This window comes from Melitaea cinxia, chromosome 4, assembly GCF_905220565.1.
Source record: "Melitaea cinxia chromosome 4, ilMelCinx1.1, whole genome shotgun sequence".
Classification (NCBI taxonomy): Eukaryota; Metazoa; Arthropoda; class Insecta; order Lepidoptera; family Nymphalidae; genus Melitaea; species Melitaea cinxia.
Genome location: NC_059397.1, coordinates 8637041 through 8659368, shown reverse-complemented (window position 1 = coordinate 8659368; position 22328 = coordinate 8637041). Strand labels below are relative to the sequence as shown.

Below are 22328 nucleotides of genomic sequence, written 5' to 3'. Positions count from 1 at the left end.
ATAAATCTAGCTAGGATTCATTTTTAAAAAATGTCGTTTTATCCCTGTTTTTAGGCAATGAAAAAATGGCTACAATATCGTTAGAATAAGAAGGTAAATTTCGCATCTGTCAATAAAGTTGTAATAGCTTCGGGGAAATCGGCCGATCGCGCTCGGCCGAAAAGATCATGGTTCAAATCCTCACGTATTCCAGATCGATTATCGTTTTTTTTTTTTTTTTTTTTCTTAAAAAAAAATAAAATCGAAAAATATTATTCATATTTTATCAATATGTAATTCGTATTTAAATATGATTTTCAAAAAACACGATTTACTAAAAATACCGAGCTAAGCTCGGTCACCCAGGTCCTTGTAACTTAAATGAAAATTCTTACTTTGCTTTGCATGCTTTTTTTTAGCCCGCGAACGTCTCGATAGCGGAACCGAGATTTTACTTAAAATCAGACGACACCGCAGCTTTAAATGGTCATGCACCGTCCGCGTCGTTTGCGAAAATGTCTTCAAACAGGCGAAAAAAAAAAAATTGCAAATCGAGTAAATTCTTACGTTCGAAAAATATTGTTAGCTAAATCTAAAACATCACCATGGATACATACAAAATAATCAATTGAATACCCATTTTGTACAATAATTAAAAGGATGATAACTTTGATTGTATTATAATTATTATCTCTACATAAAAAATGCTATAAAAAGCTGTTTATACCTACTAGCTTAATACTTTAGTAGATTTGGTACTGATTTTTGAATAGTTTTTAAAAGTTTTAATTCAACAATTATGATACTAGAAATGCAAAATAACAATCTATTGGTCTTACGCAATGAGTTGTGTTAACTTGCACCATGCAAGTCGTTTAGTTCATTATATAATTAGGATTTGAAGCATCGAAAAATCAGTTTCATGTAAAGTTTTTCTTCACTTTCGTGAAGATCTGCTGAATAATCTCCAGTTCATTCGCTTCAACCTGTAATATCCCACTGTTGGGCATAGGCCTCTTTTTTCCATGTAGAAGAAATATTAGAACTTAATCCACCACGCTGCTCCTCGGCGAATACATTCCCTACTATGAGTAATAATTGCTATCAGATGTACATGATAACAACCGGGACCGACGAACAGTGGTACTGTCATATGTGACTAGATTGACACAACGATGTCTAATTTGTGACGTCATACTCATTATTAAGCTCTGATCCTTCTCCTACATAGGGAAAGAGGCCTATGCCGAGTAGTGGGATATTACAGGCTGAAGCGTATTATTATTATATAAGAAATCTTGATGCCGTCATAAAACCATTAACATTTTGGCATCGGAAGTGATAACATTCAAATAACACCCTAATTAGTGTTATCAGTGAACTAATTAGTCACTATATTTGTGTCCGTTCAATTCTGGGAAAAATACAATTGTGATTGTTGTATTATAATGGAGTTACAAAATAAAAGCATGTACAACATTTACCATATACATATGACGTGTTAGTTATACTGCTGGTCCTACGACGGGCATAAAAAATAGTATTATTTTTTTAGATTTTTTTGTTATGTAAGCTTTTAACTGTTCTTAAAAAATTTTAGAGATATATTTTATGTCGATATGTTCTTTAATGTTTCAAGTTTTTAATCAAAATTAAATCAATCTAATTTAGGTGCACGAAAGTGCTCTGAGCTCTTCTAGTTAGCTCGTAGCACACGTGCGTCGAAGGTCTCCTAGTGCTACGAACATGCTACAAATGATTTTTTAACTTAAAAATATTCTTAATTTTTGGAAAAATTCTTATAAATGCAAATTTACTCGTATGCATTTATTTGACGTTCGGAGCTCGATAAATGTTGGAAACAAACAAGGTTCGCAGAGTCTTTCACGACTTGATGAAATCTATTCCGGGCTTCGAGAATGTGGATTCCGACAGTTTACTGAACCGTGTGATATTTCACATTTGCACTAGGATATCTATATTTTGGAAGGAGGCTAAAAGATCGAGTCGAAGATTGTCGAAAAGTATCAACTCAAGTGTCGAGGATGGATTATGGATTTATTTGTTACCTCATATGTTCCTTTACAGTTGGTTTTGAATCAAACTCCTCAGACCCTAATCGCATAATATGGAAAAATCTCACCCTTCATCTACGAAATTTTGTAGACCGAATCGATTCCAATTTGTCAAAAAAACTAAGGAGCTTTCTATGCAAGAAGAAGCTTACATCACAAGACATATCATCAACTTGCAATCAATGCAATTTTTTTTCAATAAACGTCAAATAAGAGACTGAAACTGTCACAACATCATCATAACATCATAACATCTGTGGTGCTACACCTAAGCAGATGAACGACATTTAAAGTTATTTGAGCAGAACTGCAGATTCCTTTAAAATTCAGTTTGGCTTATCTACACTTCATTTATAAATAAGATTTATAAAATATTCGCGAATATTTTATACACCTTTCATACAGACTTGACATAAAAAATGGAAAAACGCGTTCCGATGAAGACAAGGCTCTTGTTGCATAGAAAAAGCAACTTGTTCAACAGCAATTCAGACATCGATTGGGTTTAATAGTTGACAAACTACGTAGTGGAGGTAGCAGCACCTCTATTGATGGAAATACGCCGCGTAAGTTTTTTCAAAACTGCAATTTCAGCTGAAATTACAGGGATTGATAAGGAACTCATCGAAAGATATTGTCACTTGCTGTAATTTATTTCATCAAGCTACAAAACCAATACGAACAAATTTAAAGAATACGCTCTAAAAACTGCTGAGAAGCATGTCCAAGCGTATACTTGGTATAAATTACCAGCTTCTGTGCATGAAGTTTTAATTCACGGGTCTTAGGTGATTGACTTTACCCGTTTATCAATAGGTGAGCTCTCTGAAGAAGCTTGAAAGTCATCTAATAAGAATAAATTGTTTAGACGACAGAATACATGTAAAATGTCACGAGTTTTGACAAAAGCCGACCTTTTTCATAGACTTCTATTAAATTCTGATTCTTTTACATCAAGTTGACGAAAATTGTCAGAAAGAAATCTTCGTTATAAATAGAGGTGTTATGTTATGGTGATATGTTAGCTATATTATTTAAAATAAACAAATAAAATCTATAAGTTAAAATTTAGCATTTAGTATATACTTAGTACTTAGTAGTAACTTTTACTATACACTACACAATACACTATAGTACTTAGTAGTAACTTTTCACCTCTTTTACATTTTTAATTTTTATATTCTTTTTTATACGAATAAATGTCTGTGTATAAAAAAAAAATACTGTCTTTTTAGTTATATATTACTGTTACTAATATATTCTTTAACTAGCGTTAGCACACAGAATCAACGGTAATTCTTAAATTGACTTCCAATTACCACTCTTCTTAGAGCGTGGGACCACTGTGCGATGGCTTAACGTGCTCTCCGAGGCACGGTGGGGAGACCCTCAAGGACTGCACAAACACCCAGACCACGGTAAACATCTGTATGGCCAATACAAATGCTTATCATGTGCGGGGATCGAACCCAATCGTGATGTGACCGTTACACCAATGCGTCGTCATACCGGTTAGTATCTGCTTACATATAAAGTTATTAATTTTTTAATTTATGGACAAAAAATCAAGAGATCTTAGTTGACTGTGCCCCTGCCGTTTTGTACTTCATGTATTTTTTTAACTATACGAATGTGTTGTTTTATACTGACAACCTCAAAATAGTAGTGATGGAAATTATGTCTTACATACGCTAGTATTTGTTCCAATGATGACAGTTTTGACATGTGACAATGTTTACAGTATGTATTCTAGAGCTAAAAATCATAAAATATATTAGATACGACACAAACAGTAAATACGTTTTAGTAAGCAATCAACGGAAATACGCGACAGGAATCTAAGGGTACTTGTATTATCTATAGAAATCATACATGGGTACGGTAAAACTTTATCATTACTGATCTATATCAAACAATTCTGGTATACGCATACTATTTAACCGTCGCGATTTTGTCTATTTTAATGTCCGATATAACTTACCAAAATTTTTATCCCTATTTTATAGCCACAAACATTTTATTAAATACTAGCTGCCTGACAGACGTTGTCGTGTCTCGAAATGTCAAACACGTGAAGTTAAACTTTCTGAAATCTCTCAAATTTCTTGATATTTCATTCCAGAAACACCATTTAGAGCACTAGAACACTTTATGACAAAATCGGACTAGATTGATCAGTCTTTTCTCGAGTTTTGCGCTCAGCAACATATCAGCGATTTGATGTGTAACAGTTGATTGATTTATTATTTAAATAAAATTAACACTATGACCCCAGAATTGAAAAGCAGGATACTTGAATTTTTTAAATTTCTTTGTTTTTCGCGATTTGACTTTATTTAGATCAGTCTGATGATACACAAGTAAAATCATAAAAGGTAAACCTATGATTTCGTGTAACCCTAATAACATTTGTAGCGTTATCTTACACTTACATTACACACCGTTCCACTAACTTCATACGGCAGATCTCAATTTACATCAGCCTGAGGTAACGAGTTAATCTTGACCCAACCGTGTTTAGGCTCCAATCGGATAATTAATTACATTACAAAGGCACAACTTAGATATATGTATATTTAAGTGTGTATTAATAAAAGTGATTAAGTCGATCAATGTGTTGAAATTAATTTAAAATTACAAAACATTGTCAATCAAGCACAATTTCTACGTTAAACTGCTACCAGGTTTCTATTAATTTTGATAGAATTACATTACTTCTTTAGTTATTTGAGACGTCGTTTCGTTGCTGTATGTCAACAAGCAACAAACAATAAACTATATTCTCAAGACTTTTGTACATATATATGTATGTTTTCAAGTTTTTTTAACTAACATAAAATTCTAATTTTTTTTCTTATATTTATCATAAAGGTGTTTTATTTAGAATTTACTACTTTAAACTTAAAACATAAATAACAACAACACATACATCAATGAAATGAATAGAAAAAATTAGTAACTTAACATTCAACGTATATTTTTCTGGTATATCAGTGCGAGAAGTTCAACGACGAAGAATCTTAACGACGTTTGCGTGTTTTGATTCCCACTAAAATTAGATGTTTGCATTTCTATAAAAAAAAAAACCGGTCCGGATGGTTGTGGGTGGGAAAAAGGGTAATTTGTATCGATATGTAATATCGTATTGTATTGTACGCGTTTGTGTCGATACCCGCTATTATCAAATCATTTTGCATCGATTGTGTCAATACATACGATATTTTTATCATAACGAAATGATAAGGATAAAATGTCAGCTTTTTAGTCTATTCTCTTGGCGCTGTGCTGAGTGATAATTTAGACAGACATTAGAGAGTTAAAAATTAGCAAGGGATTTGACTTTTTATTAGAGTACAACTATTTTTAATAAAACCTTTTCTGAGGTCTCGTACCTCGAACTTTTTGACCTTCCCTCGTAAAATCATATCAGCTTTTTAATAATAATAAAAATGAATGAATCTGGAATTGCTAGAGATATAATTATAGCGTAACAGTTAGCGTTTACGCTTTTCGTTATCCGCTTTAATAAAATGACTCTAAGCAGTTGACTTTTCTGGTGGTGCCATAATAAAACGCAAATCGATATTACTCGAAGAGAACAAACAAAAGCAATGAGCTTTAAATTTTAATAATTTGTTACATTCAATCTCATAAAAATCTAAAATAATTTAAACTTACCGACAAATTGTAAATAAAAGTTGACTTGTGGAGTTCTCTGTTTCATGTTTAGTTAGGTTACAGGAATTATAATAACAATGTCTAGTATTACTGTATTACTAATCATTATTATATAATGTGATCCACATAAATTAATTATAAACAAAATAATATCATAATTTGATGCGATACGTCAATGGGATATTTAATAGAAATACGATATGTGGCACCGAATCCTATGGCTATAATATCGTATTATATATCGATATATCGTATCGCATTTGGCATCCCTAGTTGTGTGTCTTCCAAATCTGATAGTGACCATTAAATATGGTAAGATAAAAGTGTCTCAGCCCATAGATGTACAGCGTGGCGAATTAATCAAATACCTTTCCTTTATATAGAGAGGAAACCTCCACCCAGAAGTGGGACATTACAGATTTTTATATTAGTTCAGATATCTCCACTCTTTTTACCCGACTGCCAAGGAAGGGTTATGTTTTTCGCACGTATCTTGTATGTATGTATGTAATATTCTTTACTACCTCATATTTCCAAAACCACTGAACGGATTTACATAATTGAGGTATCGTTAGGTTCGTCTTAGCTGCCCAAGTGTTCTTAGATAGGTGACATTAAAAAAAAATCAAACATGGCGGCTGCGCGAAGCCATTGTAGTTAATGAAAAAAATTTTTTTTTCTCGAATACTACATATTATTACCGTAATACTAATAAAGAAATACAATATTAAAGTTTAAAAAATGTGGACATGCACAAAGAGAGAATGATTTGACTAATCCTTCAATTTCATGCCTCCGACTGCATATTATCTACGACGTTGCATAAAGTTTCGAAGGACTACCGTATCAATATATTTTAAATGTACAGCACAAAATGTTTGATATTGTTTCTATTTATTTCGCTGACTTTGTGTGCATATTGAATTTTTATCTTGTTCCAGCTTTTTCAGTTGATTTTCTATTAGTTGTTCTTCACGCAGGCGGGTTTTTTGTTTTTTTTTTTTTTTTAAATTATTATTTTATTATAAGTATAATTTTTTTGCCTTTCTAAATCGATTACTTCATAAACCTGTTAGTTTAAAAAACACCATAAAATTATTTACTTTCATGACACTAGCTTTCTGCCGCGGCTTGGCCCGGGTGGATTACGCAATTTCGGCAGCTCTGTTTTCTTTCAATAAAATACATATTCTCAGAACTAACAGAAAGCATTCTACTGATGAATTTTATTTAAAAATCGGAAGGATGTGTGTTTATTCATTACAAAAAAAATGTAAAAAAAAACAAATCTTTCCTCATTATATTAGTAATATTAGTGTCGATGTAAATATATTGTTTACACGCCACTTTTTGTAGTAGCAGTTGGAACAATTCCATGCGAATCACAATTGCAATCATTTTGCCTACAAGCGTAAATAAAGCCATTTTCAATTGCATTTTTTGTCATTAAAGGACATTGATGAAAATTGTTATTTGACCCTCATTGACGGGCACGATTGAAGGTACCAAATGATTGTTTGCGGGAATTTATCGATTGATTCTATGATTTATACATGTTCCATGATTTTTATTCGTTATTTAAAATTGTGCCAAATATCGGTAATTCAAGTGATCAACAACAAAATAAAATTAAGCGCAAAATTACATGTTTCACATATATTATTTACTAGCTACCCGGACAGACTTCGTTCTGTCGTTAAGTTAATAGTAAAATTGGTCAAGCCATTCTCGAATTATGCGCTTAGCAACATTCATTTTTATTTATTTAGATATATTACTATAAATCATAGTGTTAGTGACTATGAAAGTTTACAAAATTTATTAATTGTCAGTAAGTTGAAAATGCCGAAGTATTGAAACTGAGTCAATTTCGCGTGTGAAATATATAAATTAGCTGTGAACATAACTTGAAGACGTCTTTAGTTACAACAAAAATTGTTTGCCCGTAAACGAAAAAAAAAACCGGCTGCAATTACATAAACAAGTAATACAATGTAAGTTGACGAAAACAATTAACAAGCGCACTAGTCGTCACTACGATTTTCTAGGGATCCCCTCGATTCCTTTAGGATTCCATCATCAGATCCTGGTATCCTTATCACGGTACCACCTCTGGGATATCTTCTTTCCAACAAAAAAAGAATTATCAAAATCGGTTCATAAATGACGAAGATGTCCCCGAACATACATTAATATATATATATACAGTCGAATTGGGTAACCTCCTCCTTTTTTTAAAGTCGGTTACAAAGTAGATACGTTTTGTAGCAACAAGTAAAAACACATCGTCATAACACTAAAATTCTGTTGCAGTATGCGGTACATGTTTACTTGTAATACTATAAGATTTTGCTGATGTTAAAATCCTATTAGAAATTTTGATTTTTCACAATTTATCGACTGATTATGTACACGGTCCAGGCTCTTTCAACGTAAGAATAAAGGCTATTATTTTTATGGAATCGAAATATCTACAAGGTACATAGAGCACATTCAACTTTAATTTTTAAAATACACAGTACTTGCTTAATAAATTAAAATGGTGTTAGACTTTGATTGTTCAAAGGTTTTTGTAAGTCCATTAACATGTAGGACACGACTTTGTAAACAAACAAGAAACAAAAACTAATTACAGATTGTTAGTTTGTAATTCTGTGTTAGGGACGGCAATAATGAAAAGTTATTGAATGGCAGTATATGCTAAGAGTTTACAAAGCGAGAATGCGTTAGTTATTCTCAGATTCTAGAAGTGCCAACTAATTTGTAAGTAGTTAATAAAATATATAAATGTAAAATTCGTGATGTATTCCCATATACCAGCGTCACATAACTTGATCGGTTTACGGTTTCGGTTAAAAAATTAATAAAAATAAATTCTTCCTCCCTCTTCCTCTATAAAATGATAACTTTTGCTTGGGACTATTGAAAATGTTTGAATTAACAAATTATTAGCTTAGTTGTACTGATATAAATTTTAAATCATTGGGAAAACATGTAAAATGTTTTTATTAATAATACATTGATTGAATGATAAGTACCAAAATCCAATTTGATAGCTTTACAAAATTGAGTGCTATCTGCACAAACATCGGAAACAATTTGTACGAAACGTGACATGTAAGGATTAACCCTTTATTTGTTATTGGAGGGGATTGTTACCACTCATAGAAAAGTAAAAAGGAATTTTCAAATCAACATCTCACAAACACAACTCAATACAATTATGCCCATATGTCTATCATATTACACTACCCTTTATCTATACCAATGTTATGAAGCTAAAGAGTGTGTTTGTTTGTTAGAACACGATAATCTCAGAAATTACTGGTCCGAAATGAAAAATTATTTTTGTGTTCAATAGTTCATTTACCGAGGAAGTTTATATAATGTTTTAGTACGTTTTTTCCTTAAATTTACGTATACAAAACCGTAAGGCACATTTAGTTTCATAATAGGTACGCCATTTAAAAAATTTTTAGAAAATAATAATGGCTATGTATGTGTATATGTTTTTCGATATCTAAGGCTGAGGGCAAATGGCTGTAGTTCATTGTACCCAACTTGAATCCGAGAGTTTCATCTTCTTCTCAGTACTAATTGGCAAAGGTTTCATAATTTGTATGGGTTTGAGCGTAATTTGTTATACTACTTCATGCAGGTTGTCAAATATTTTTCCAGATAAAAGTTACGATTGCCATCAAGGGCTTAGACAACAAAGTGGAGCGAAAGCTTCAGCAAGCTGGCATTGGAATAGAGCCACAAAAGCAATAAAAATATCCATTAACAACAAAGACATCGGCGTTAATTTATTTTACGTTTGATTTTCGTAATCAGTACAAAAGTCACACAGACAGTCAGCTGATACTGCTTAATGTCGGAGACAAAGTCTTTTCCTACTTTTTCTCTCGCGTCTCAAGCAACGAAAAAAAAAATGGCGACATTTATGGTTATATATATCTAATGCAGTGTCAGTAAGAGGAGCACAAATCGGTTTAAGCATTTTCACTCAGAAAATTTTAACGCCAAAGATGCATTTTGCTCTGATTGCCGAGTTACGGATAAACGTGACGACATTTTTGAAAAAGTTAAGCTAGATTGACATTTGAATAGTAAGGATATATATAGCTGAAGATCTGAGAATTGATCTTAAAACAGGTTTGACCCTTGAGGTTGATAAAAAAGCTTGATATATGGGTGTGGATAGTGGACCGTGTACTCATTTGCGATTCTCTCATAAGACTGATAATCATTTCGAACCATTTTTGAAAAGATTGATCTCGGGTGATCACTGGTGATAGGAACTCATTCAAACCGAAATAGTACGAATTTTAATCTGGAAAAGTATTCACCATAATTTAAATCATCCCAAAAAAAAAAATTACATTAATTTTTTCAAATTATATGGGTCTTTATTCAGCAAAAACACAAGCCGCTTTGAAAAGTTAAAAATTCTTTCTAAAAAGAATAATTTGCAATAGCTTATTTTGAAAACGTAGTTTAGTCTCTGAAAATGCATAATAAGCTAGATATGTACTGAAGACCGCTATATGAAAAGTTTCTCGACGTTTATGCAAACCAAAAAGAAACAAAATTTCAGGAACTCAATTAAAAACTCTATAAACATATTCGTAAATTTTACGATATTCGTGCCTTAATTAAAATGCAATTTCTTTGTGAACTGTGTTAAGATATAAAAAACAAATTAAAGTAACAAAGGTATTTCAAATATTTATTCATTAAGTAAATAGAGTGAGCCACCGCAATTAGTGAATAATTGTCGCCGTGCACCCCGAGGCAGTCTTTTGTTGTATCGACAGTGACAGGTCATTGCGGCGTTAATGGTGGAAGCGGCTCATTAATCTTACATTCAACTAACGACCGCAAACACACAATAGATAGTAAATTCGGTAATGGTATGAGAAATTTAGAATTTCTTGCCCTTTCCTAAAAGGCCGCCACGTTTCGAGGGTGAGTGTATAAGTTTGTAAAACCTGATACAGAACGAACAATATTTTTGTTACAAAGTACGCTTCAAGCGAAATCAAAAGCGTTGTGTAAAGGAAGGGAGATAAAAAAGCTTGTACGCGGCATGGTTACCTTTCAATAAGCTTTGTTATTAAAAGGGCGAAGAGAATTTGAATATACTACGCATATCAATTTACAAAGGGTGTAAATTTTGTAAAGCGAGAATCGTACAATTCTCCTTATAAAATATATGTATGTAAAAATACTGAAGCATACTAACCTCTAATATAATAAAGATTATCATTGTCTTGGATATTGTACTGATGCCCACTAAAGGCCTATTTATATTAAATATTAAAGTAGTGTACCGTTTAACGTCGATGTAGAATAGGTAAAAAAATAAAATAATACATCGGTCAATAGTTTGTTATCATAATAACAATTTATAATTATTTGCAAATTCAATAATATATTATTTAGTTTCTCGCTCGGAGTGAACATTTGTATTTGTAAAAATATTTATTTCTAGTTTGGTATCTGTCCTTGTAGGTCTACTCACCGAAGCCGATTATTATCAAAGACACTTATTAGCGATCGCTACTTATACCTAGTAGGGAATATATCCGCCAACCCGTAGTGGAGCAGCGTGGTTATCATACGTATATGTACAGAAGCTTCTAAAAAAAAAATGACGATACTGGCTATATTACTAAGTACATACTTAATTTTAATAAAATTGACAGTAAGTAGTAAACTCATAGTAAAAACAGAAATATTATGTTAGGACATTTATGAGTTGTTTGCCATTAATAAATAATTGTATTTACTCGCAAACAAAAAAATTGCCTTTCATTTACATTGACAAGTATCATATATGTTAATACGCTAAGGTTTAGATGTTTGCCTCCCTTTTTAGAAAAAAACCTCACAATTACTCCACATAAATTATATATCATTTTATAGATATTTGCTTGCTCTACCGGCATCCACAACTAAAAAAATTATAGTTCCTTTTGTTTTTGTAAATTAATTAATTATTAAAATTATATATATGACGACTTTAATTTTGAAACAACGTCAACATGACGCTCAGTAAATTTTTTGTTCAATTGCAGGCTATTTTTTGTGCAAATAAACGCCGTTGAAACCGCGGGGCCCAGCTAGTAGTGCAAAATACGTTATTGGGAATAGCTCAAAACTACTTGACAAATCTCACTCAAATTTAAATGATACCACATTGACAAGCACATCCATTCGAATTAAAAATTCATCAAATTCGATTCATCCAGTAAAAATTATTTCGGAGGGTTGGATTTCATAATTTCTATATTAAATGTTAAAAGGTAAAGGTATATATTATGTATTCAATACTTACAGTATTTCAAGGAATAAACGCTCCATTATAGTTATTAGGATTTTCTGTAGTCGCGGAGGCAGAATATTGTATATTTGAAACTAAATATGCTTGTAACTTTTCCTATGAGAAAATAAACATACGATCATGTTGTGAAGAAAATAATTGTAAGTATTGTTTTCCGAGGAAACGTTAGACAATTTCAGTTTAGTTGATCATTCGATTCATTGTAAATACAGGTATTTCACTAAATTTACCTTATTCATGTCATAATTACCTTTTAATTCTATTAAACTAATAAGATTTCGCACCCGAAACCTGAAGTACCAACACTTAAACACCAAAATGAATTGATACCTAGAGCTTTTATTTACCGTATCTTCTTAAAAACTAAAAAGCCCACACGGCTTTACATTGTAGTGACATAAAATGTGTATATGTAGTAGTACGTACTTACTATACACATACATGGTAATAACGTTTTTTTAATAGTATAAGTATATTAAAAATTATTTTAGTTTGTCGATTATAAATAAACTTCCTCTTTGTAACATGAATAACTCATTTATAGATAAATTCAAATAATAGTTTTGCTACACAATACTACAATTGATAAAGAAATATATAAATCGTAATGCAAAGTAAGCTGTGTCTATATCAGGAGATAATAGAGCATATATGTAATTCATAAAACTAAGGTACATGTGCCGTGCAGGCGCCTATACACCGACGGTCACAAGTTCAATATTCGCTCGTAGAGGACATTTGTATTCATACAATTATTTCTAGTCTGGTTTTCAGTTCTTGTGGGTCTCCCCATTGTACCTCGGAGATCACTTTAAGCTGTCGGTCCCAGTTGTTATCATAGCTGATACAAAATTCTTACTTATAGTGGAGAATATATATTGTTACACATATATATAATGGAGAAAGAGGCCTAAGCCTAGCAATGGGATGTCATGGGCTGAATCGAGACCCTTCGTTGACTCAAGGTGCTGGTGACTATGGGTGAAAGAAATCCATACAGAATGCTAACCTATTGCCAATAGCAGGCGGCTAAGCTGATAAAGCACAAGTATCGGTATATATCAGTATATATCAGTCGATACGCCAAGAAGTGGACAAAAACTGGCTGCTGGGAATGATATTGATTTAAAGTCAATTTACCTGGCATTCAGACTCGCCTACATAACAGCAGTCTCCAGAAACTGAGGTAGGAGACCAGAGATGTTCACCACTGATAGCCGCATCACTCCAGTCAGGGGTGGAACGCAACACACGCGCTCCGCCGCCAGCACTCTCGCTTGTGCGTCTGTGGACAACATTGTACTTCAATAAGAAGACGTACCAAAATAGTTTGTAAGTTTTTTATGTCAGTCAATTAAATAAGAATATTGTAAAAATGCTTATTCCACTCGGTATTCTTTATATGATGGTTTAAAAAAGGTTTCAAAGTACCTATTGCGAATAAAAATAATGCTTCGTTTCGACATTGACAAAAATAAATTTTTCAAAAGTGATTTACATTTTATGGCAAGATAAAAAAGAAAAAAAAAAGTAACACAAAATTTACTTTACTTAGATTACTTTATACGTTTTTAAGAGGGTAAAATTTAAAACATTTAATAATTATGGGACAAAGTTTGTCACAAACTATTTCCGATTATGTGTAGACACATTTCAATTCTGGTGGCAACGTAAAAACAACGTAAGTACTGATTGTCAATTAAAAAAATATAATATAAAAACTACAACAACATTAGTTCTGTTTTTTTTCTCACTTTTTTACAAAGAGCATAGAATATACTCTTAAAAGTCCATAAAAAAATTATAAGTTAGTAATTTTTTTGTGAATGCTAGTCTTTACAAGAGAAATTAAACAGAATAATTGACTCAATCATTTTAAACTAGTGGTCGCCCAGAGGTCGAAATTTGACCATAATTAAAAATTTACATTAAAGAAAACCAAAAAATAATAAAAATATAGAACCTTTTTAAAAAAAAATCAATTTGATTACATACTTTGACAATCAACAAAAGAGTATAATATGCGTGTGTGTGTATCAAATACATGGTAGGGTGTGTAATGTTTTTTTATTGATTTAATATATACAATTTAAAAAAATATTAGCACTCTGCAAGGTGTGCATTCTGCACTCCTTCATATAAACTCTATAAGTTTGAAAAATTTCACACTCTTCCGTCCCTGCAACTTTCGGAAAAAGGGGTACAAAGTTTTTACGTCACGTATTAATATATAGATAAACATGGATTGCGAGGTAACCTAACCTAACCTAACCGAACGATGGAAAAGTTTGCATCCATAAAATGCAATGTGTGCGAGTCGCATTATCATCTAGAGTGTTAGAGCAGCGACCAGACACATGGAGAGGCTAAAGTAGCGTGATCTTGTAAGATATTTTGTTTTTCGTTGTTAAAAACCTTTTTTATGACGATTTACTTATGACTATCGACATAACTATTATATTTGTGCTATCTAAAATATTTATAAATAAATATATTATTTATATATTGTAATTCTTTTATTTTCTTCATAATAGCATAATTTTAATATAGTGAGACAAACTATCTATTGTATGTATAGGTATGAATCTGTATCGGTAAAATTGATTTAATGATATATTAATATTATCAAATATATCTATCATAATCGAAATTATTGATTATCGATAGGTTATCAGAAGTCAATATATAGTATTGTTGGGTTATTGGTTTTAGATATGATAAGAAAGTCAGAGGAATTATCGCGACAGCTTGATTATTCTTTACATATGATATTACTAAAGCTTTTTGGAGTAGTGTTACCTTGTGCTCTCTAATTGATTAATACAGACGCAGTTTAGAAATTTTATGTTACAGTTTTCAAGAAATTAATCCAATCCGATTCTGCTGATATGTAATACGCTACATCTATTATTTATATCACGGCATTTGTTCTCTACTTCAGAAGAATATATTTAAACTTTTGTGTCGGCAGTAAATTGTACTTAGGATTGCTTGAAAAAAAACTATTTAGTAACTATAAACTAACATACGTAATTAAGTTACATTCGTATGAAAATATGAATAGTTTTGTTTAGTTCGCACAACGTCAACTATTTTTGTTTGTAGTAGAACAGTATCGTAAATATATTTTAACCACATTTGTTCACATTTTGTTTATTTAGCAGGATCGCATCACTACTTCGATATTTATTTATTTATTTAATCACGTACAGAACAGTTTACAATCATTAAAAGCTATAAATATAGTTCATACATAACATAATGTCTAGGTTTGAAACCCTTAAATGTGTATGACATACAGAAAAATAAGATACTAATCAGAACAGAAGTTGATGGAATGGAATATACATATATAAACCGAAACATAAAAACGAAAATTGCTTAACCAGTCACACGTACTAAAGGTTTGGTTTTAAAAGAAGCGAAAGAACACTGACAGATAACTATATCAATACAAGTAATTACAAGGTGGTGTACAAGAACTGACAAGCTGGTTGTACTGGCGACACATACGAGATAAGGGATTATAATAAGAGGTGTTATTTCGACAAAGGTCAAGAGAGAACACCTTAGACCCTCTAATAGTTTATGTTAAAGTTAAGTTGAGACAGCAAGTATGACGAGTCAATGAAGTAATTAATTATTTTGTGAAGTGTCATAAGATCTAAATATTTAAGACGGCAGGCTAGAGATATCATTTAAAACTTCTTCATTCTTTCTTCGTAAGTGCAGGTTGAGACGAAAGCAGACCGATTTAAGAAAACGCCTTTGTATTCCTTCTATGCGATTGGTATGAACGGAGTAATTTGGCGACCAGATCACAGTTTTGTACTCCAATAGGCTTCTTACGAGAGCATAATACAAAGATAGAAGATAAAGAGATGAAGGTTTTTTAAAAGGTTTAGAATGAATCCAAGTAAACTCGAAGTTTTTTGGGTCATAAAATCATAATGAGTACAAAAAGTTGATTCTTTGTCAATAATTGTGTTTACTCGCAAACCAAAAAAAAACACACGTATAGAAAAATATATATAAATAAATAAAATATATATATATATATATATATATATATATATATATATATATATATATATATATGCATAACGTATGGTTTGCAGACAGTTTTTCGAGCGGACGTATGGTGTGGGGACATTTGTATACTTTGGAGACTGGTTTCAAAGTATCTTTATATTAAGCGTATGGTTTGGGGACAGTTTATAGGGAAGTATAATTTGAGGACTGTCATCAAAGTATCTTTATATTAAGCGTATGGTTTGGGGACAGTTTATAGGGAAGTATAATTTGAGGACTGTCCTCAAAGTATCTTTATATTAAGCGTATGGTTTGGGGTCAGTTTATAGGGAAGTATAATTTGCGGACTGTCCTCAAATTATCTCTTCTACTTAAAAACCTGGAAGATATAGTTTGGAAACATTTTTATTCACATATAAAGTATACTATAAGTCGCACTCAACAATATACGTAACAAGATAGTTTCTATTACCACCACGGATTTTATCTTAGACATACACTCCACTAATATTTTATAAATAAACAATATGTATTTTCAATAAAAGACTTTAATAGATATAGCATATAGGGATAGAGTAGATAGAAATATTATGATTACGTCCGACAATCGCGTTGGCATTAAAAACACTCACGGTGTATTATATTCTTCTTCTTGCTACTGTGTGGGTAAGGAACGCAAAAAAGTTTCGTATAAAAAAATTAGCGTTAGGAGTCGCCCATATTTAGATTTTCCAAATTATTTTTTTCTTGTTGCCAATAGTTTTCTGAGCAAAAGCTAACTCTAAAAATGTAAAAAAAAAAACTCCAAAGCCAAAACGTGGTATGTTCGCAATTATTCGTGTTTTCGGCTCAAGGACATTGAAAATTTATTACAGTTTGAGATTCGCGATTTCCATATACTTATATGCATAAGTATAGGCATAACGTATGTTTTGCCGACAGTTTTTCGAGCGGACGTATGGTTAGGGGACATTTGTATACTTTGGAGTCTGGTTTTAAAACAGTCAGTCAGTCTTCAAAAACTAGAAATATTGGCTATTTTTAACCGACTCCCAAAAAAGAGGACGTTCTCAATTCGACTGTATTTTTTTTATGTATGTTACATCAGAACTTTTGACCGGGTGGACCGATTTCGACAATTTTTTTTAATCGAAAAGTGGTGTGTGTCAATCAAAATTTATTTGAGAGCTTATAACTACTTTTCGAGCTATATCTAATAATGCGTTTTTACTTGACGCTACTTTCGTCGAACTACGTTGTATTATACTGCATAACTTTTTACTGGATGTACCAATTTTGATTATTCTTTTTTTGTTGGAAAGGAGATATCTCTAATTTGGTACCATGATAAGAAAACTAGGACCTGATGATGGAATCCCAGAGAAATCGAGAGAAACTTTCGAAAATCCGTATAACGTTTTACTGGGTGTACTATTGTGATAATTTTTAATTTAATCGAAAGCTGATGTTTATCATGTGGTCACATATAAATTTTATCGAGATCTGATAACTAATTTTTGAGTAATCTTTGATAACGCGTAGTTACCTACGTTGTCGTACTTGTCGATGTAATTGAAGTTGGTTTTTTTTTTCGTTTGCGAGCAAATACAATTATTTTATACATTTTCAGACACTCATTAAAAAATTATGCGTATTTACAAAAAACCGGAATACAGAGGCATGGCTGAAGGTTTTTTAGTAACATAAAAATGGCATGTTTTGGGGAGGAAATATTCGACTACGAAATTCTGTTTTGGTCAATAATTATCTACCTACCTAAAACGGTCTGAGCTGCAGTTATCCCTTTCTTGTCTGTGGGTGCAGCGACGGCATACAGCGAGACAGTTACATTTTATTCAAATACCTATTTTTCAGAAGTCTTTCAAGTACTATTTCCTATTAAGAGTATGATTTGGGGACTGTCCTTAAATTATCTCTACTATTCGAATACAATCTGGAGTCATTATTGTACACATTTAACTGTTGCTCATAATATTTAAGAGCCATTTCACAAAAATCGGTAATAATCCGCGAAATTGTAATATTTTCACGTCGTCAATCTCAGTGTTGGATGCAATAATGTAATTTATATTCTTGAAATATAATAGAGCAACCTTTGTTGTAGTCGATAGTCAGATCAGAATTTTGATTTATATTATGTGTATAAAATTATTAACCTTTTCATCAGCCTCCTCCCTGGGTAAATGGTCGCAATGTATACTTTGAAGTCCTACTTTTCAATAACCTCTACGTTGAAACCATTTTAAAAATATATCATAATATGTGGAATATAATTTTGTTGCGGACTATCACAGATTTTTATTCCATTTGTATCTCTATTAAACGATAAAAAAATTTTAAAGTTACGAATCTTTTCCAAATAAGTACAATTTTAAAAGCGATATTTCTCTTAGAAAACTAAGAAATTTTAACGAACTATCTTCATCAAAGTAAACTTACATCATTAACGAATACAAAAAAAAAAAAAAATAATTAAAAGATGTAATCATTTTCAATACATTTTATATTAAATAATAAAAATATAGTATATATATTACCACGCATCAAGCCCAGTAAATCAGTCGAGCGCTAGCTACGCCAAATTCTGCGCAGCCGTCTCTTTCGCTCACACGCGCTAAGCGCCTGTTGTTATAGCGGATAAACCGCATTTGATACTTTCATAATAAAATATAAATAAAATAAACATATTACGAAAATGACTGTAAAATAATATAATGATAATTACTGAAGACAAATGTATAATTTAATTTTCTTTTCTCACATTATCAATACAAATAGGCATTTCAATCTGTTTGTCTTGTTATTTGTTAATTAATATGTTTGTCGGTGTCGATGTCATAAAATGCTATTTTATTCATATCGTAAATATTAGATTCATTCGTAAACTGAAAAAACTAAATCAATTTAAAAAAAACTAATTCATAAAATTGATTTTTTAACCGACTTCCAAAAAAGGAAGAGATTCTCAATTCGACTGTATTTTTTTTTAATGTGTGTTACATCAGAACTTTTGACCGTGTGGACCGATTTCGACATTTTTTTTTAATCGAAAGGTGGTGTGTGCCAATTGGTCCCATTTAAATTTATTTGAGATCTAACAACTACTTTTCGAGTTATATCTAATAATGCGTTTTTTCTTGACGCTTTTTTCGTCGACCTACGTTGTATAATACCGCATAACTTTCTACTGGATGTACCGATTTTGATAATTCTTTTTTTGTTGGAAAGGAGAAAGGAAACCAGGATCTGATGATGGGATCTCAGAGAAATCGAGGGAAACTCTTGAAAATCCGCAATAACTTTTTACTGGGTGTAAAGATTTTGATAATTCTTTTTTTGTTGGAAAGAAAATATCCCTAGTTTAGTACCATGATAAGGAAACCAGGATCTGATGATGGAATTCCAGAGAAATCAATTGAACTTCTTGAAAATCCGCAATAACTTTTTACTGGGTGTACCGATTTTAATAATTTTTAATTTAATCGATAGCTGATGTTTGTCTTGTGGTCACATATAAATTTTATTGAGATCTAATAACTACTTTTTGAGTAATCTTTGATAACGCGTAGTTACTTGACTATTTTTTCGTCGATCTACGTTGTATTGATCGTTGATGTAATTGAAGTCGGTTTTTTTTTTCGTTTACCAGCAAACACAATTATTATTTTTATTTTAAATTTATTGACTGTTGTTATATAACATACTTGAAATTTTTAACAAATTAATTATGTAAAAACATTTTATACCATAGTTATTAATTTTTATTATACATTAGAAAATGATCAAGATGGTCTTTTGTTTGTCACACTATTCTTACTAGCACAAAGACCTCGCGGCTCGTACGACTCGCGAGTCGCGCGATGCGACCAAATTTAAATTTGGAGAGTGTAAAATTGTGAAATGGCTCTTAACGTATATTGTAAGTCGCACTCGTCTATATACGGCAATCTTTAGATAGCGTTCCTATTGCCAACATTGATAAGTCCATCGATTTTCTTTTCGACATACACTCCACCATTATTTGATCTATTCACACAATATCACAATACCTATTTGCAATAAAAGACTGTAATTGATAAGTCATATACCGATGAAAACGCTATTTCAATAGCTTGAATTTCTTACGGTATTGAACGGGGACGAAAAAGAAACAAAAGTTGTAACATATGAAGCTGATGCGTAAATTTGTACGTGTGTAATGTTTTAATATATTACATTAGTGTAAAATCGACTTTTAATATAAATATTGTAAAATTTTACGATTTCATAAAAAAATTAACAAATATTTTACAAATGCGGTTTCAGCTTCAGAGTAAGTAAAAGTGACATTTGGAAAAATAGTTTGCACGGTCTTATTATGTACATATTTCTTTATAAATTCTTTTGTTGCAATCTGCGACTACACCTGTTTTTCTCACTTAGTAGTCCCCCGACGCGACGACGTTTTGAAAATAAAAATATTTGAACTCACACACACACTGGGCAGGCGGGTTGGTAACCAACCCGCCTACCCAGCGGTGGTGACTATTGGCAACACACATGAGTTCACGCATTTTTGGTGTGAACTTGTGGAGGCCTATGTCCAGCAGTGGACTGTAATAGGCTGAAATGATGATGATGATAATATGATTCCAAATCAGAATATTTAAGTGTATTTCTGTGTGGCTACGGCACTAAAGAATTTAGCCACCCCCTCTCTTCCCGTGGGTGTCGTAAGAGGCGACTAAGGGATAACAAGGTTCCACAACCACCTTGGAACTTAAGAAGCCGACCGATGGCGGGATAACCGTCCAACTGCTGGCTTTGAAATACACAGGCCGAAGACGGGCAGCAGCGTCTTCGGTGCGACAAAGCCAGTACTGCGGTCACCAACCCGCCTGCCCAGCGTGGTGACTATGGGCAAAACACATAAGTTCACGTTATTTTTGGCGTAAACTTGTGAAGGCCTATGTCCAGCAGTGGACTGTATAGGCTGTAATGATGATGATGATGATGATGATGATTATAAGTGTATTTCTACATAAATTTTAATTTTTATCAAAATTTTATAATTTATTCTTTGACGATTAGCAGGAAAGTGGACATAGGGTGCCAATCAAACCACCAATGGCAAATTCATGCGACATTTCGATCCTTTATTGGACCATCATCAGGCATCTACAAAATACAAAACATTGAAGAAAGTTGTATACCCAATTAATCCACAACAACAACAAAACAAAAAGAACCACATCATCAGTACCTTTACATACAGTAGTCAATAGACATCTCCCTGTCAAAGTTCTTTCATTATGTAAGATTCTAAATCCAAATACATTATATATTATTTTTAAGTTATGTTTTAAACTGTAATCTATAAATTTTGAAAATTTAAACTAAAACATTTGAATTTGATAGGTAACAATATGCACAATTTTAAGTTATTAAGTTTTTGGTTTTTACAATTTCAAGGCATTAAATTCTCCGAACTTGACTATTGAACTGCATCTAAAACATCAATCATATATGTACACACAAAACCATCAAAGACTGACAATGTCTACACAACGATCACAACCAGAATTTCATATTACCTTTACATATGTTCATTAAATTTATAATTTTTTTTTTCTCTCTTCCTATTTTGGTTCCTTTAATTTATATTATTTCTACCCACATGTATTTTTCTTCAATGTTATATATTATTTTTTATTATTAATCATTTCAATTGTTAAGATTTAAAAAATATTAGTCATTTCTTATAAAATTATGTCATTTAAAATTGGCTAGATTACAAAATTTTTTTTTTTTCATAATTATATTAATTTACATTACAATTTCTATTTTGTAGTTATTACTCTTTACATTTACATCTTGTTCTCAAATTTCTTGTATTCTCGTGTCTACAACAACAAATTATATATAAGACATAGCCGAACACGTTGCATTGTACAAGAAACAAACTAAACACTACCAGTGTACTAACTACGGATTTTTAACTATAATCATTGTAATCAAAGCTTTAACTCACATTGCCTGACTACTAGGTCCCCGGACAGACTTCGTTCTGTCAAAAGCTAAATACTAAATAAAAGTAAAAATACTAAGTAAAAGAAGAAGAAGTAATTTTGTTTTTTTACCATTTAAACCTTCCGTGGACCTTATGGAACATATAATACAAAAAAAGTAGCCGAATTGGTCGAGCCATTCTCGAGCTA

General features: G+C 31.7%; 1 protein-coding gene across 1 annotated transcript in view; it reads right to left on the bottom strand.

The window, feature by feature from the left end:
• LOC123670123 (eye-specific diacylglycerol kinase) overlaps window positions 1-22328 on the bottom strand; it is a 149986-nt gene that overhangs the window by 37453 nt on the left and 90205 nt on the right. Inside the window, exon 5 of the mRNA XM_045603629.1 lies at window positions 13219-13380. Within this exon, the coding sequence (XP_045459585.1) occupies window positions 13219-13380 (162 nt within the window). The remainder of the gene's footprint in view (window positions 1-13218; window positions 13381-22328) is intronic.